Source organism: Blastomyces gilchristii (genome assembly GCF_000003855.2).
Source record: "Blastomyces gilchristii SLH14081 genomic scaffold supercont1.1, whole genome shotgun sequence".
NCBI classification, from domain to species: domain Eukaryota; kingdom Fungi; phylum Ascomycota; class Eurotiomycetes; order Onygenales; family Ajellomycetaceae; genus Blastomyces; species Blastomyces gilchristii.
The window spans coordinates 6,081,191-6,094,254 of record NW_003101682.1 but is presented as its reverse complement, the minus strand read 5'-3'; the positions used below and the strand labels follow the sequence as shown (position 1 = coordinate 6,094,254).

At 45.7% G+C, this 13,064-nt stretch overlaps 5 protein-coding genes across 5 annotated transcripts; 2 read left to right on the top strand and 3 right to left on the bottom strand.

Annotated features, from left to right (window-relative positions):
• Positions 1-1,583: 1,583 nt before the first annotated feature.
• On the bottom strand, positions 1,584-7,449 carry BDBG_00650 (mRNA transport regulator). Its single transcript, XM_002629358.2, has 8 exons — positions 6,988-7,449; positions 6,810-6,902; positions 6,429-6,701; positions 6,203-6,293; positions 4,832-6,112; positions 4,342-4,767; positions 3,711-4,241; positions 1,584-3,593 (listed from the first exon to the last, which is right to left on the bottom strand). The coding sequence occupies exons 1-8, from the start codon at positions 7,117-7,119 to the stop codon at positions 3,505-3,507; spliced, it is 2,916 nt and encodes a 971-aa protein (XP_002629404.1). The 5' UTR covers positions 7,120-7,449; the 3' UTR covers positions 1,584-3,504.
• On the top strand, positions 7,257-9,262 carry BDBG_00649 (small nuclear ribonucleoprotein E). The gene is made up of 3 exons (XM_002629357.2): positions 7,257-7,768; positions 7,889-7,979; positions 8,057-9,262. The coding sequence occupies exons 1-3, from the start codon at positions 7,628-7,630 to the stop codon at positions 8,107-8,109; spliced, it is 285 nt and encodes a 94-aa protein (XP_002629403.1). The 5' UTR covers positions 7,257-7,627; the 3' UTR covers positions 8,110-9,262.
• On the bottom strand, positions 7,894-9,802 carry BDBG_00648 (5-formyltetrahydrofolate cyclo-ligase). Its single transcript, XM_002629356.2, has 4 exons — positions 9,411-9,802; positions 9,172-9,315; positions 8,523-9,092; positions 7,894-8,410 (listed from the first exon to the last, which is right to left on the bottom strand). The coding sequence occupies exons 2-4, from the start codon at positions 9,260-9,262 to the stop codon at positions 8,289-8,291; spliced, it is 783 nt and encodes a 260-aa protein (XP_002629402.1). The 5' UTR covers positions 9,263-9,315; positions 9,411-9,802; the 3' UTR covers positions 7,894-8,288.
• Positions 9,803-9,869: 67 nt separating this feature from the next.
• BDBG_00647 (protein ROT1) lies at positions 9,870-12,978 on the top strand. The gene is made up of 4 exons (XM_002629355.2): positions 9,870-10,338; positions 10,472-10,586; positions 10,694-10,872; positions 10,946-12,978. The coding sequence occupies exons 1-4, from the start codon at positions 10,204-10,206 to the stop codon at positions 11,339-11,341; spliced, it is 825 nt and encodes a 274-aa protein (XP_002629401.1). The 5' UTR covers positions 9,870-10,203; the 3' UTR covers positions 11,342-12,978.
• Positions 11,517-13,042, bottom strand: BDBG_00646 (uncharacterized protein). Its single transcript, XM_002629354.2, has 2 exons — positions 12,752-13,042; positions 11,517-12,657 (listed from the first exon to the last, which is right to left on the bottom strand). The coding sequence occupies exons 1-2, from the start codon at positions 12,898-12,900 to the stop codon at positions 12,258-12,260; spliced, it is 549 nt and encodes a 182-aa protein (XP_002629400.1). The 5' UTR covers positions 12,901-13,042; the 3' UTR covers positions 11,517-12,257.
• Positions 13,043-13,064: the final 22 nt, after the last annotated feature.

Sequence of the window (13,064 nt, the reverse complement as noted above, 5' to 3'; positions counted from 1 at the left end):
TGCCTGTGCATGTGTATACTTACTTGTGCGTAATGCCCTTTTCTTGTGCGTTAACTTGCTCAAGTATTATTTTTATTATTATTATTGTTTTCCCCAGCATTTCACTGGCTGATCAGGGTCATCAAAATCTTTGCTCCATCATCCCTTCGTCAACCCACCCCTCATCTTTCGCAACTTCGCAAGCCACACTCCAAATAATAATATCCAGGCTGGAATATGCCATGGCTCATGGGGATCCAAAAACAGCCCTTCACAAAACCTTCAAAACATGAAACCCCCTAGTTTCATCCAGCAGATCCTTTAATATTTTCTTTTCTGTGCGGATGGCCTTGATTGCTATACCCCCCCCATCAGGAGAACTGGCATACACCTTGTAGCCAAGAACAGAACATTCAGTATAAATTTGGCCCTATCAACATCAGCACCGATTCGCAGAGAATGGATTGGAGGACTGAAGCGGAGTGTGAGAATCCCATCGCCTAACCTGGAGGGACAAAACAAATAGACACTGGGTGAGGCGCCTGGTTCCTGCATCTCGAAAAAATTTAAGTGATCACGAGAATTATAAAAAAAAAAAAAAAAGAAAGAAAAAAAAAGAAAAAAGAAAAAAGAAAAGAAAAGAAAAGAAAGAAAAGAAATACTAATAAATCAGCGGCAGGAGCGCAACGGAGCTGGTGAAGTTACCAGAAAGAATGGGTCGGTCGAAGATACAAATGCAGGTGGGTGTTATCATTCATTTGCAAGACGGCGGCTCCCAAGCACGGATTTAGCTTGCCCTAAGCTTGATATCTATCATCTGTGAGTGAACTTCGCGCTACATTTCACCCTCTCCAAAGTTTTATTTTAGAGGCCAACAGGCTCACAGCCGGTGAGGATGATGGGCGACAGAAAGGGCGAGGGGATGACCCCAGTATTATTATCATTCATATTATTTTGATACTTTAACTACCCATGGGGTAAGATACCAATGACAATTATTGAATACATCTGGCGGAAAAAAGTTAGATCGTATTGAAGGATCCAACCCGCCGAGACAAAAAAATTCTTCATGCCCTGCAGCCAATCCCCACCAAGCAGCCCCCAGCCCCCATCCCCCAGCTTCTTCTTAGCCACAGGGAGTTTCCATATAAGCTCTTCCGTTGTTTCCAAGTATGTCCATGCCCATTTATAGTAAGTTATTATTCTTCTTTACGCAGAATTAAAATATTGCCCATGCCTCAACCAGTCAGCCTACGCTGTAAGTTCGGGCCCTCCCTTCCTTGGCACGTTGGTATATCGAGCTCGTGCTCAGATCCATGCATGGCATTCGTCCGTTTGCGGGAAAAAGCAAAAAATAAAAAAAGCAAAAAATAAAGAAAATATCAGATCTTTCTTGTCCCATTTTTTTTTTTTTTTTTTTCGCGGGGGAGAGTGTTCATTTTTCTCTACAATTGCCCGTTCTATGTGTAATCCCAGATGTTCGATCGTTGTGATCAGGATAGGGGGGACTGGGTTCCCCCCGTCGTCCAGGTCTAGCTACCACTTACTCCGTACATAATACAGGAGTTATTTTTTATTTTTTTTTCGCGGAGAGTGGGGCCTAACTCCATGCATCCTCGTCCCCGCCATTTTGGCCCGGGGAGGAGAGGAGGTGGGGGAAAGGGAGGAGCGTCGAAATCAGCGCGCGTATTGATCATAAGCCATGTCAATGAAGTTTTTTAGACTGGGTCACCAAAAATGGAGAATCATAATAGACTCCGGCTGGACAACAACAACCTTGTAACAAGGGCGCCGTATTTGACCTGAACCGAACCCGGTGGTTGGTTGACCTGCTCCGTTCTTACTACTGTGTACGGAGTAACTACTCCGTAGACAGGACAGGCAAGTTTTATATCGGGAAGAAATAAGTTAGGGCTTGGACGGCACAATTTCCTATAATGATCTAGCGTGCCGAGTTATAAATTCGGGTAAAATGATTGGTGGCCCTATAGCGTAGAACCACAGCTTCACAAACATCATTATCATACATGGAATGGACAGCGTTCTTCTCCCTATTGGTCTCCCTACGGTCTCGCAACTCTTACAATTCCCTAGGTGAACACAATCAATTGTCTTTCTTTGACAGCCACATTATCTTTTCATTTATGCTAGCATGTTGATTCTAATTTCTCATATGGTTCAGGTTGTTTGTTCCCCGTGTGAGTCAAGATATACGCAACCGTGTTCTACCGCCCCCCCGGCTCTCCAAAAGAAGTTATGATCTATAAAAGAATTATGTTCATAGATAAGTAATGCTGCTGAACTATTTCCATGATATCACGTTCAAATTCAGGGTTTCAGATGGCCTAATATAGTGCAGATTGGGAAAGAATGCTGAAGGGAACGTGTGAGAAGCTTTATTTCCTTCCTTTCTGTCTATACGACGGACCAGCAGAGATACTGTAGAAGCCCCTCAGCGGTTGAGGATGAGATTCTCCCTTCTCGTAGCCTGTTAGGGTGGGTGTTATTGGAGAGTCGTCGCTAGGATTTTATATGTTAAATGCATCTGGTAGTTATAAGTCAAGCCATCGATCAAATCATGTAAAAAAGATATTAATCCTTCATAATAAGGATGAGAGGACTAGGCTCGTTTCTTGAGTATGAAACTAATTCGCGTATAGAGCAATCTTGATCCGATCACACAGATCGCCTCGCAAGGATCCATGGATAACACCACCTATCAACCACCAACAAGTGAAACAAACACCAGCAATATCAATAATGAAAAGTAAGGAAAAATTCCCCAAAGCAACCACCCACCATCAGTAGAAAAAATTTCTCAAATAATCGTCAAAATGTCCAAAATATTCATTTTGCATGATTTCATCTCAGCATCCATCCTAGAGTCATCATATCATCCCATTTACTTAGCCCCAACCCGTTAGTTAGTTTTCGCACCATGTCTGGTATCAACATATCCTCTCCTCTCTCTTCTCAACAGCTCAATCTCAATCCCATCCCATGCTAACCCCCATCCCAATTCAACCAGCCAATCCACAGCAATGCGTTTTTGTATAATCGTTTTCGTTTCCCCCTCTTCTCTTATGTCGCTTTTGGACGTTGAGCCTTTTTTTTTTTTTTTTTTTTAAGCCCATCAATTAAAACGTCCTACTTTCACACCTTATCCGTCCGTTTCTACTACGTACAACTTAATTTGGGAAGGAAAACAAAGGAAAAGGGAAACCAAGCAAATATAGGAAAAAGAATACACCGCTATGAATATTGACAACGGACCCAAAATAAACAAAGGTTGAGGAAATGGGAAGCGAGTAGGACGAAAATGGGGAAAATGGGATGGATGGTGGAAGATAAAAGATGAAGGATCTGGCGCTCATGCGAGCGATATTGATGGTACGATATAACATCAAAATCTCATGGTTTTCTTTACAAGCATTATCGCAGCTGCTGGTTTTCTTTAATTTTCGTGTCTGTGGCTGTTGCTAGGTAGATAGATTGAAGAAAATAAATGACAATCATAAAAAGGAACTAGCCGCTGAATTTGAAGCGGGTCGCTTCTAGCCTCCCCAGACCTTCCCGGGGGGCTACATTTCTCCTTCGATACGAATTTGTGAAGTCTGTAAGAGACGGGAGATCAGATATAAAGCCTTGGATATAATTCACCATGTGCGATTCAAAAAATAAGTGAATAAAAATAAAACAAAATCAATGATAAAGGGATGAAAAATACGAACCTTGCAGAACAACCCTTGTCTTCCGAATATCACCCTGATGAATCTTCTCAGACAACGTCTTCATAAGCCTTTCGCTTTCGCCGGGCTTCAGCGTCCTAGCGGGGAGCATGTGCACGGTCGCTTCTACCCACCTCGCCGTCTCTTGGGGCATCAGTTCAAATAGCGACATCAGAACCCCCGAGGCATCGGGGAAACAGTCTCCGGGGAAACTGAACATCATCCCCGTCAACACTCTCTGGACGAGAATCGCACCCTGTGACGTTACCAATTGTTTCACGGCGGCTTGCACTTCGGGTGTGTTCGTGAATGGCTCGCCATCCGGTCCTGTGAATTCAGATACCGATGGCTTGTCTGTGCCGAAGCTGAGGACGTCCCGACAGTAGTGAAGAACTGCTGTTAATGGATCTACTTGCTGAAGTGTGAGTGCGCTCAGCGACGCGGAGAAAATGGGTGCTGCTAGCGGGGAGGTTAGGGATTTTTTGGGATAATAGCGGACTGCGTCGGTCAGGAGGCGGAAGAAATCTTCAATCACTATTTTTTTTTAAAAAAAAAAAAAATCAAATATAATGGTTAGGATACGTATGGCAAATTTAGCGATGAAAGAGCCATGCTATGTAGGGGAAAATCTTACCATCGGGGACGTGATTCGGAGGCAGGTCATTCAGAATTCTGAGGAAGTGCACAACTTGTTGCTCGAAGAATTGATATACGGCGTCACTTGTCGCTTGTTCGACATACTCAGCTCCGTCGGAGAATTCTCGAATGACTGCATCCGTAGCCCACAGGAAGCAACCTTCTTTGGATGCTTCAAAGCCTGCAGAGATGCTCTGCGCCAAACTTGGTAGGAGAGGTGTCATGGCGTTTCGGTAGGATATGATCATATGGCGCCAGCATCGGCATACTCGCTCCAGTATGGGAACGGACTTTGTAAAATTCAACACGATGGTATTTAAAACAGGAAGGATCTCCTCGCAGTATCTGACGCCGGGATTCTGAGTTCCAGGTCCGACATAGGGAGAAACAATTTGGATGAATATGGTGATCAGCTGGAGATGATCTGTAGGGGGTGAAAATCAGTCGTACGTTATCATAGGAGTGAAAATTCACACGGCACAACTTACCGGCAACCGCCTTCTGGCCAGCATCATCCTTAGCCTGGTTGGCGAGATTCATGATTCTATTCATAATCGGATCACAGAATAATTTTAGAGTTTCATATATTTTGTCAACTGGCTGAACAGCAACTACTGCAGCTACACCCTCCGTAACTTCTTCCTGGCTCGACGGCTTTAGGTTGTCGATGACTGATTCATAGAAGGAATGTAACTGGGGGATGTGACCGCCAAGCAGTTTCTGACAATCGGTGCCAAGGAACTTGAATGCGAGGGCGGCCGCCTGAACGACCTCCTGAGATTTGTGTTGGAAACCGGAAATAACATAGTTTAATTGGGCTTCGAGGGTTTCGGGGTGTTGAGCGGTCCATTCTGTATACCGACCAAGGGCCATGATGGCCTGGAACCGCACTTTCTCTTGATCGGGTATTTGGACGATGAGAGGGATGATTTGCGGTAATACTGAGCTCTCTTCAGGCTCGACCATCCGCCCCATCGCCCTCATACTGAAGAGCGGCGCCTCTAGCTCTTGCCAATGTGGTACATGATCATGTGTAGCTTGCGACGCATATTTAGCGACCCAGGCTTGGATCAAGCTATATGATTTCCCGAGGCATTCCGTAACGCCGATAACAGCACAGCAATCTTTAAGAACATCGCCCATAGCGTGGCGGAACTCGCGGAATCTTTCTTCCTGCTCGCGATCTCCATCGAATAGGTCGGCCTGGTCGTCGTCTGGTGAGGGGAATTCCAGATGTTTGATCATGATATCAACCAGCTTCGAGAATAGATCCGCAAGCTCTGTTCTCGCTCCCATGTATCGTTCAAGCGTTAAGTATTGCTTAAGCTCGTACCAAAAGGCAAAGGTGATGGAAATAGATTCCCGCTCCTTGTCGACAGCACAGCATTCTAGAACTGCTTCGACTAGACTTCTAAACTCGATGGGCAAACGGGCAATCAGGACCACCCATGCTTCACCAGCTTCGGCAAATAGCCTGGTTAATCCTCTGAGCGTTTCATGGTCCTCTGCCTCCGCGGCCTCCCTAATTTTGGGCCTCAACGCAATTATCCTTGGATACAGCTTTTGGATGATAGGCATTGCCTCGTCAACCTCGAGCGTGTCCCTATAGATTGTACATATCGCATCCACAGCAGCTTCGAAAGACCGGTCATTAGAAAGGCCTTTGAAAATTGTGTCCAGAAGGGGAGAGACGACGATTTGCGAAGATGGAATTTCACGCATCCATGAGGTAATGCACTCCAGTAGTTGTGGGTTTGTTGCGGCAGACTCTGTTAAGATATTTAGTCAGCAGTTCACGCGCAACAAAGCGGCGACACGGGAAAACGGAGTGGGCAGGAGGAGAGAACAAAGGTTCTTACCGGACGACTGCGCATATTGCACCAGGAGACTTAAAACTCGATCCGCGTTGTTCTCCAATAGTTCCGCCGTCCTTGTGGAAAGTTCCTCTTCCTAAGTGTTATGATGATGGATTAGATTCTAGACTCTGGCCGAAAGGGAGTGATGTCGTAGCTGAATAAGTTTTTGCTGCGCAATAAAGGCGGAGATTGGATGGATGGACATAGATGGTGACTCGGCCGCACATACAGTCAGGTTGATTTTGCGTCCTTCTGTGACCTCCTCGGGGAGAATTTTGAGGAATTCTAAAACAGAATCTCCCGCCTCATTTCCCAGAGCTGAGCCCACGGTTGCGAGGACATCCTTCCACGCCGTCATCTGGATAGCCAAGCTGGCTAAACAAACGCACAGCTGGGTCCTTATAGGTTTTGGTCCCGAGCTATAAGCCGCCAGGAGGGAGAGAATGGAGTCTCTCAGAGCCGGAACGGACTCTGCCGGTAGTTGATCTAGGTCATAAGTGATCTATTGGGAAATATCATCGGTTAGTGGAGTTGCGGTCGGTGGTTGCGAACCACGACCATAGTGCAGAGAGCACGAACAAACGCTGGGATGTGCAGTACATGGTCTTACTTTTCCTTTTAGTGTGGTCGCCGCGAACAGCTTTGCTTCAACGGGCATCTCTGGGGACTGTAATAGGGCATGCGTAGTCGTCCAAGCTTCAACCTAGAGATGTGGCGGGGTGGTTGTCAGAGCAAGGCCAAGGGCGGTGTTTACCCGAAAGCAAAGGTGGGAACGATGGTATTCTTACGGATTTTTGGAATTTCTCAAGGAACTCATGCGCATGTGTCTTTTCCGATCGAGGGACATTGCCTTGCATCGTAGCAACAGCTGCCAGGACAGGCGCAAAGGCCTGCCCCGCGCCGTTTCCTTTGGTTGCCATAGTGGGATGTTAGAGGTGGAGTGAGGGATCTGGTAGGTAGGGGCGTAGAGCACCAATGTACACGCTGGATCAGGTCAGCCAGGCTGAGGGGATGGATAGCGACTAAGCAAACTCATGGATCAAACCAGCTCAAACCAGAAGTATCAAGGGTGCTGGATATTTCATATTAAACGGGGGTTGGGCCGGCTGGTGACGAAGGTTTGTAGTTGGTTGGTGGGAAGCGGTTGGTTGGTTTGCCGGAGGCAGAAAAAAAAAAGAGTTTGGCGGGCGACAAGAGACAACTGCGAGCAGATTTTAGCTGCATGGGCATCACAGCAACAACCGACCGACCGCCGTGAGCAGCTTTTCTCCAGCACAACCACGGAGCATTCTCCCTCTTCACGTCGCTTACACGGCTCATTTCCGATAATTCACTCACGACTCTGCTTGGACTAAATACTCTATCACCCTTCTATCGCTTGACAGCATACCATATATCTGAAGCTATTTCCCCAACTTTCCACGCGCAATGACAGGCAGAGGTGGAGGAGCAGGTCGCAAGACACTTCTGGCTCCAATCCATTTCATCTTCAAGCTCCTCCAGCAAAGATCTACGGTTTCAATATGGCTCTACGAACAGCTGGCGATCCGGATAGAAGGGAAGATTCGGGTTCGTATTCTCCTTTGCTCTTTATCACGACGAATAATTTACCCCCCTACCCGTTGTTGATATATAACGGGTCGCAATTGATCAAAAGCTAACAATATACGTTCACGTTTTGTTCAAAAGGGATTCGACGAGTTCATGAACCTAGTTGTCGATGACGCGGTCGAGGTTCGTTTGGCAACGAAAACAGAGGAGGAGAAGAGGAGACAGCTTGGTATGATATGGCGTTATTACCTATCTGTTGTTCATGCGCTTGCTTCCCGTATCCACAATGCTTACCTACCGCCCCAGGTCAAATTTTACTCAAAGGCGACAATGTTTCGTTAATTCAGGCCCTTCAATGAAATGGCAACGCGGGGGGTAGAATTATAGGGTGACTTTGGGGAAAAAGGCGTTAGGATATATATTTACTGTTCTACCTGATATACAGACACACACAAAAAAAAATTTAAGAATAAAACGAAGAAGACGGGGCCTGGTTTTTATGGCACCATTAAGAGAATCCAAGCGCTACAGTTTTTTGCTAACTGCTTGATGTGAGAATGCGCCCGTTTCCAACGATGAGGGCATCCACGGGATAGTCATGATCGGCGACGGGTATCTTCTCTCCTGGGGGAAGAAGCTGCTCTGCCAGGGCCAAGGCGACTGAGACGTGCAAGAGTGGGAAAAAGCCATTAGCAAGCGAGTGATTGATATACGGGCGACCATAAATATTTCTCAGATGATTATTATATGTTGGGTTGGATGGTTTCCTTACCGAGATGTGGTTTCCGCATGCCTGCTTTACTTTCTTCTCCTCCGCTTTGCCTAATGTTTTTCAATCGATTGACGAAATGGTCATAATACCCTTTGCCGTGTCCCAGTCTTTGCAGTTGTTCGTCAAAGGCTACTCCAGGCATAACAACCAAATCTAATCCTGAACTGTCGTCACCGGCTGCAGTTGATTCTGATTCTGCCTCTGTCATCGTGGAACCTGCTTGGGCCGTTTCTCCCGTAGGGATACCATATCCACCAAAACAATTCCTCCTGCTGCCAATAGTATTCGAATCTAGTGTCGGGATACCCCATTTATCTGCCTGTAGCGATTCGTAGTCTTCCAGGGAGCGTAGCGCTAGCATTTCCATGACCGAGGAACGACCCTGGTTTGCGGTCGCCGCTGGGTCCGGTTGATAGAGATACGGGACATATACTTGCTTGCCTCTGCTGAAGGCATCACGGACAATAGCGGCGGTTGAGATTTCGCCAGAGGGCATTGAGAGATAGACACTGAGTTTAGTGGCTGCATGGTATTCAGGGAGTGCAAGTAGATTTCTCGTGACGATGGATGCTGATAGTTACATAATTATCAAGTAAATATCATGGCGATATAAACGGCACAGAATGGTGAGTGAACGGGGGATTCTAACATTGCACGGCCACAGACTCTTTGGATACTTCTGAAAGGATCCTCCGTAGCTTTCTTCGCAATTCCTTCTTGGCTGTTTGTAGAGACGCCATTGTAGGACATATGGTTATATATTACACTCCGTAAATCGGGGTGTTTGAGCAAGCTACCACGGCGGTTACCGAAATGTCTAAATAATTAGAGGTAGCTAAGAGGAGGAGGACAGCGGGGTGAGTGTGTTTTGCAGGCCTTTTTACTTACAATAAGTCGTTATGAGTTTGAGAGACTGCACTGTATTATACCCTGTGGCAACTATTGGAGATAGGATATTTATTAGCTACAGGATACGAATCTGGCCTTAGCATTCATTCCCTTCCCGCTAACTATTTAAGGGCACTAGACTAGGACGGACGCCATTATTGACTAAAATAATGATTAGCCGCCGTTCGAATTTGATTTGTTGATCTTGATGCTCTCTATCAAAGAATAGAGCCTCTGCCTTTGGTCTCCACGGGTCTTTTCATATAGATGTTATGCTTCCTGGTATATATTTTGAGGACCATACGGAGTATACCAGTTTCCGCTGGCATGACTATACAACCAATGAGGGATCGAAGAAAATACCCAATTTACACGAGCAGCTGCGTATTCTGTTCTATTCTAAATAAAAATAAAAAATAAATAAATAAATAAATAAAATAAAATAAAATAAATAAAAATAAAATAAATAAAATAAAAAAATAAAAAAATAAAAAAATAAAAAAGTGACCAAAAGTAGATTTCGTAAATACTGGATGCGACAACAGAGAGAGTTCACAGTGTTCCTGGATACGTCAGCCTTTCGCTATCAGGAGTTACTTGTAGAACCTGCTCCAGACAATCTTCGGCACCGAACGACACCGGATTCCTCGCCTCTCATCTTCGCAGCGAACTCTCGAGGAATTCCCTTGTTACTTTCCGTCCTTCTTTCTTTCTTTCTTTCTTTCGTTTTTCCCTTTCGTCGTCTCGTCTCATCTCCCCTCATGTCCCAACCCAGCGTGCGGCGACGGAAATCATGATGTTGGCTACGTTGTCTCTCTTCCTCATCTCGTTCTTTTGCCTGCCCACTGTCGTCACCGCGCAAGGTCCGGTAGATCCGCAACTAACGGGCACTTGGACTACCAAGTCACAGAAGGTCTTGACGGGCAGAGTACGTACATCATTGCTGGCACAGATTTGTGATTTCCTTTCCTTTCCTTTTGCGGAAGAAAAAAGAAAGGAAACAGAAACAGAGCTACCTGCTGACCATTTGCGGTTGTTTGTTTGTTCAAACAAAAAAAAAGGGATTCTACAATCCACAAAAGGATAGATTCGTGGAGCCGTCGCATACAGGAATCTCATATTCATTCTCCGAAGATGGATTCTTCGAAGAAGCATATTTCCGCGCAGTTTCTGATGGTTAGTCACCGCACCGCACCGCAACATAGCCATGGCCATTTATCGCCTCTATATCTATAGTTACCCCTTGAATAGAGCTGACGTATGATTCTTCTGCATCTAATTAGCTACCAGTCCAGAATGTTCAAAAGGGGTAATGCAATTTCAACATGGAACCTATAGAGTGGAACGTAATGGGTCTCTCATCCTGACCCCATTCAGCTCGGATGGTCGCCAATTGGTCTCGAACCCTTGCATTAGCGAAAGTGCAGAGTACTATCGATATATCCAAGAAGAGCTGTTCGAGGTAGATATGAAAAAGAAAATCTTTTTTTTTTTTTTACGACTTGGCATAAATCGCGCTAACAATCAATCGGCAGAGATACGAAGTCCTACTTGATCCGTTTCACAAGATCCAACGCCTCAATCTATACCGATTTGACGGCTCACCATTGATCCCCATGTATCTCGCTGCACGTACGCCAGAGATGCTCCCGACACACACGCTGAATCCGACAGATCGCTCCAAGACTGCTGTTACAGCAAGATCGACAGCGGCTGGCGAACGAAAAGCTAAAGCGAAAAGAACCGAAGGCTCTGAAGAAATAGAAAGGGAATTTAAAGTCGCCCAGCCGCCAAGAAACAAGAGCCCATTCATCAAGACGATTGACTACTTCTACCATTCAAGAATGGATAGGCTACCGAGCAGTGATAAGGTGTGGTGGATAGGGGTAATCATGACATCTATTGGAGGGATCGCCCTAATCTATAAATGAGTGCATATCATGTTGTACTTTTTTTCTTTTTGTGCGGTGCTATACTCTTTTTTCTGCTTCCTTCTGCCTTTTTTTAATTATTCCCGTTCTTTTTTTTTTTATGGATTCTAATTCTCATTTATCTTCTTCATCGCCCCTTTCTGCTACATTTATATTTTTAATGGGCCTAGTCTGTTGAGGGACTATCTTGGGATAGACTGGGCGTTAAGGAGGGAGCAAAATGGGATACCAATAAGTGTTTAAAATCTATTATATGATCAGGCTGGTCGTCCAGCTTTTGTACTAGCAGGCCTATAGAGTCCTCCTCCCTCCTACTGCTTTCTCATGCAAAGTGATAGATACTAATATTGACTATATCGAGTCGTGCCGTTATTTCACACCCCCTAAAGCCCGCCGTACCCCGTTGCTAAAAACAATTCGAAAATTGGCCGAGTATTCAATTGATTCATTCACCTCTCATAAATTATCCCGAGCTATGACGGTACTCGTTCATTTTCTTGTACCAGGGAAGGGCTAGAAATGTAATTCCAAGGGGGAAACGGGGAAACGGGGAAACGGGGAAAATCTTCCATTATATTTCATCATAGCAACAATATATAGCGGGCGAACGGACCATTTCCATCTCGGAGAAATCGATGTGCGAGCTAGCTGTAACTGAAATGTACACCCGGCGGACGATACTACCTGATGCTAGATAAAGAAGCTGACCCCGTACGCTCCCCCGGCCCCCCCGTTTCACGAGTCATATTGTACACCCATATCTGCGCCCCAATCACGCCCTCCGATGGGGGGTAAAGGAAAGGAGTGGAGAAGAAAGGAGAGTGAAAAAACAAAGAAAAGAAAAGCAAACGCCCGTAATTTTCCGCATACATAGTGGTGATATACACGTAACTCCCCTATAATTTTCCCCCACTCCCTAGGATATCAACTCCTTCGCAATCTTCGAGATCTCCCCTACCTGCACTGGTTTCCCTTCCAACGAACCCCCGGGTCCCACCAGCGCCTTTATGACAGTCCCTATAGCAATCTTTTCCCCGGAATTTTTCATTTTTTCAATAGCTCTCGAGACAGCAGCTCGGACCTCCTCATTGCTTATCGTTTCCACCTGGCTAGCGTATCTTTCCAAAACTTCTAGTTCTTTATTCGCGTTCTCGATCAAGTCTGCTCGGCCCGCCTCTAGGTATTCACCCTTTGCATCCTTTAGCGCAGCGGTGCGCTTGTTTAAGAGCTTTAGGAGCTGGATGTCAGTTTTTATGGGCGAGGGGGTCTTTGCGGCGTTGTTTGTTTCTGATATTATGGCGCGGAGGACGTTGAGTCTATATTTATAAAGACGGCCGAATGCGGGCTTGTTAACACATGTGATCGCAGGGAGAACTGAGGGGCGTTTTAAGCTATTGAGTATTTATGTACCTGGCGGTGTCCCTCGCCCTCATGGCATCCTTCAGATCTGATTTTATCTTAAAGAGCAAGGGCGGTGCTGTTGGAGCAGCTGTAGAGTTGTGTCGGACGACGACGCCTCGAAGGCACTGCTGGGGACGGGATCTGAGTGATCGGAACATTGTGAGAGAAAAGAGACTGAATTTACGAAGGGCGATATGTAGAGAATCAAGATGTGCTATGCTGTAATGAGATTTCTGGTGTTTCTATTGTGCAATTGGTGAAATAACTGAAACAACGACAGCGATTTAACCATGTACGGAGTATGGAGTAAATAAATTTATAT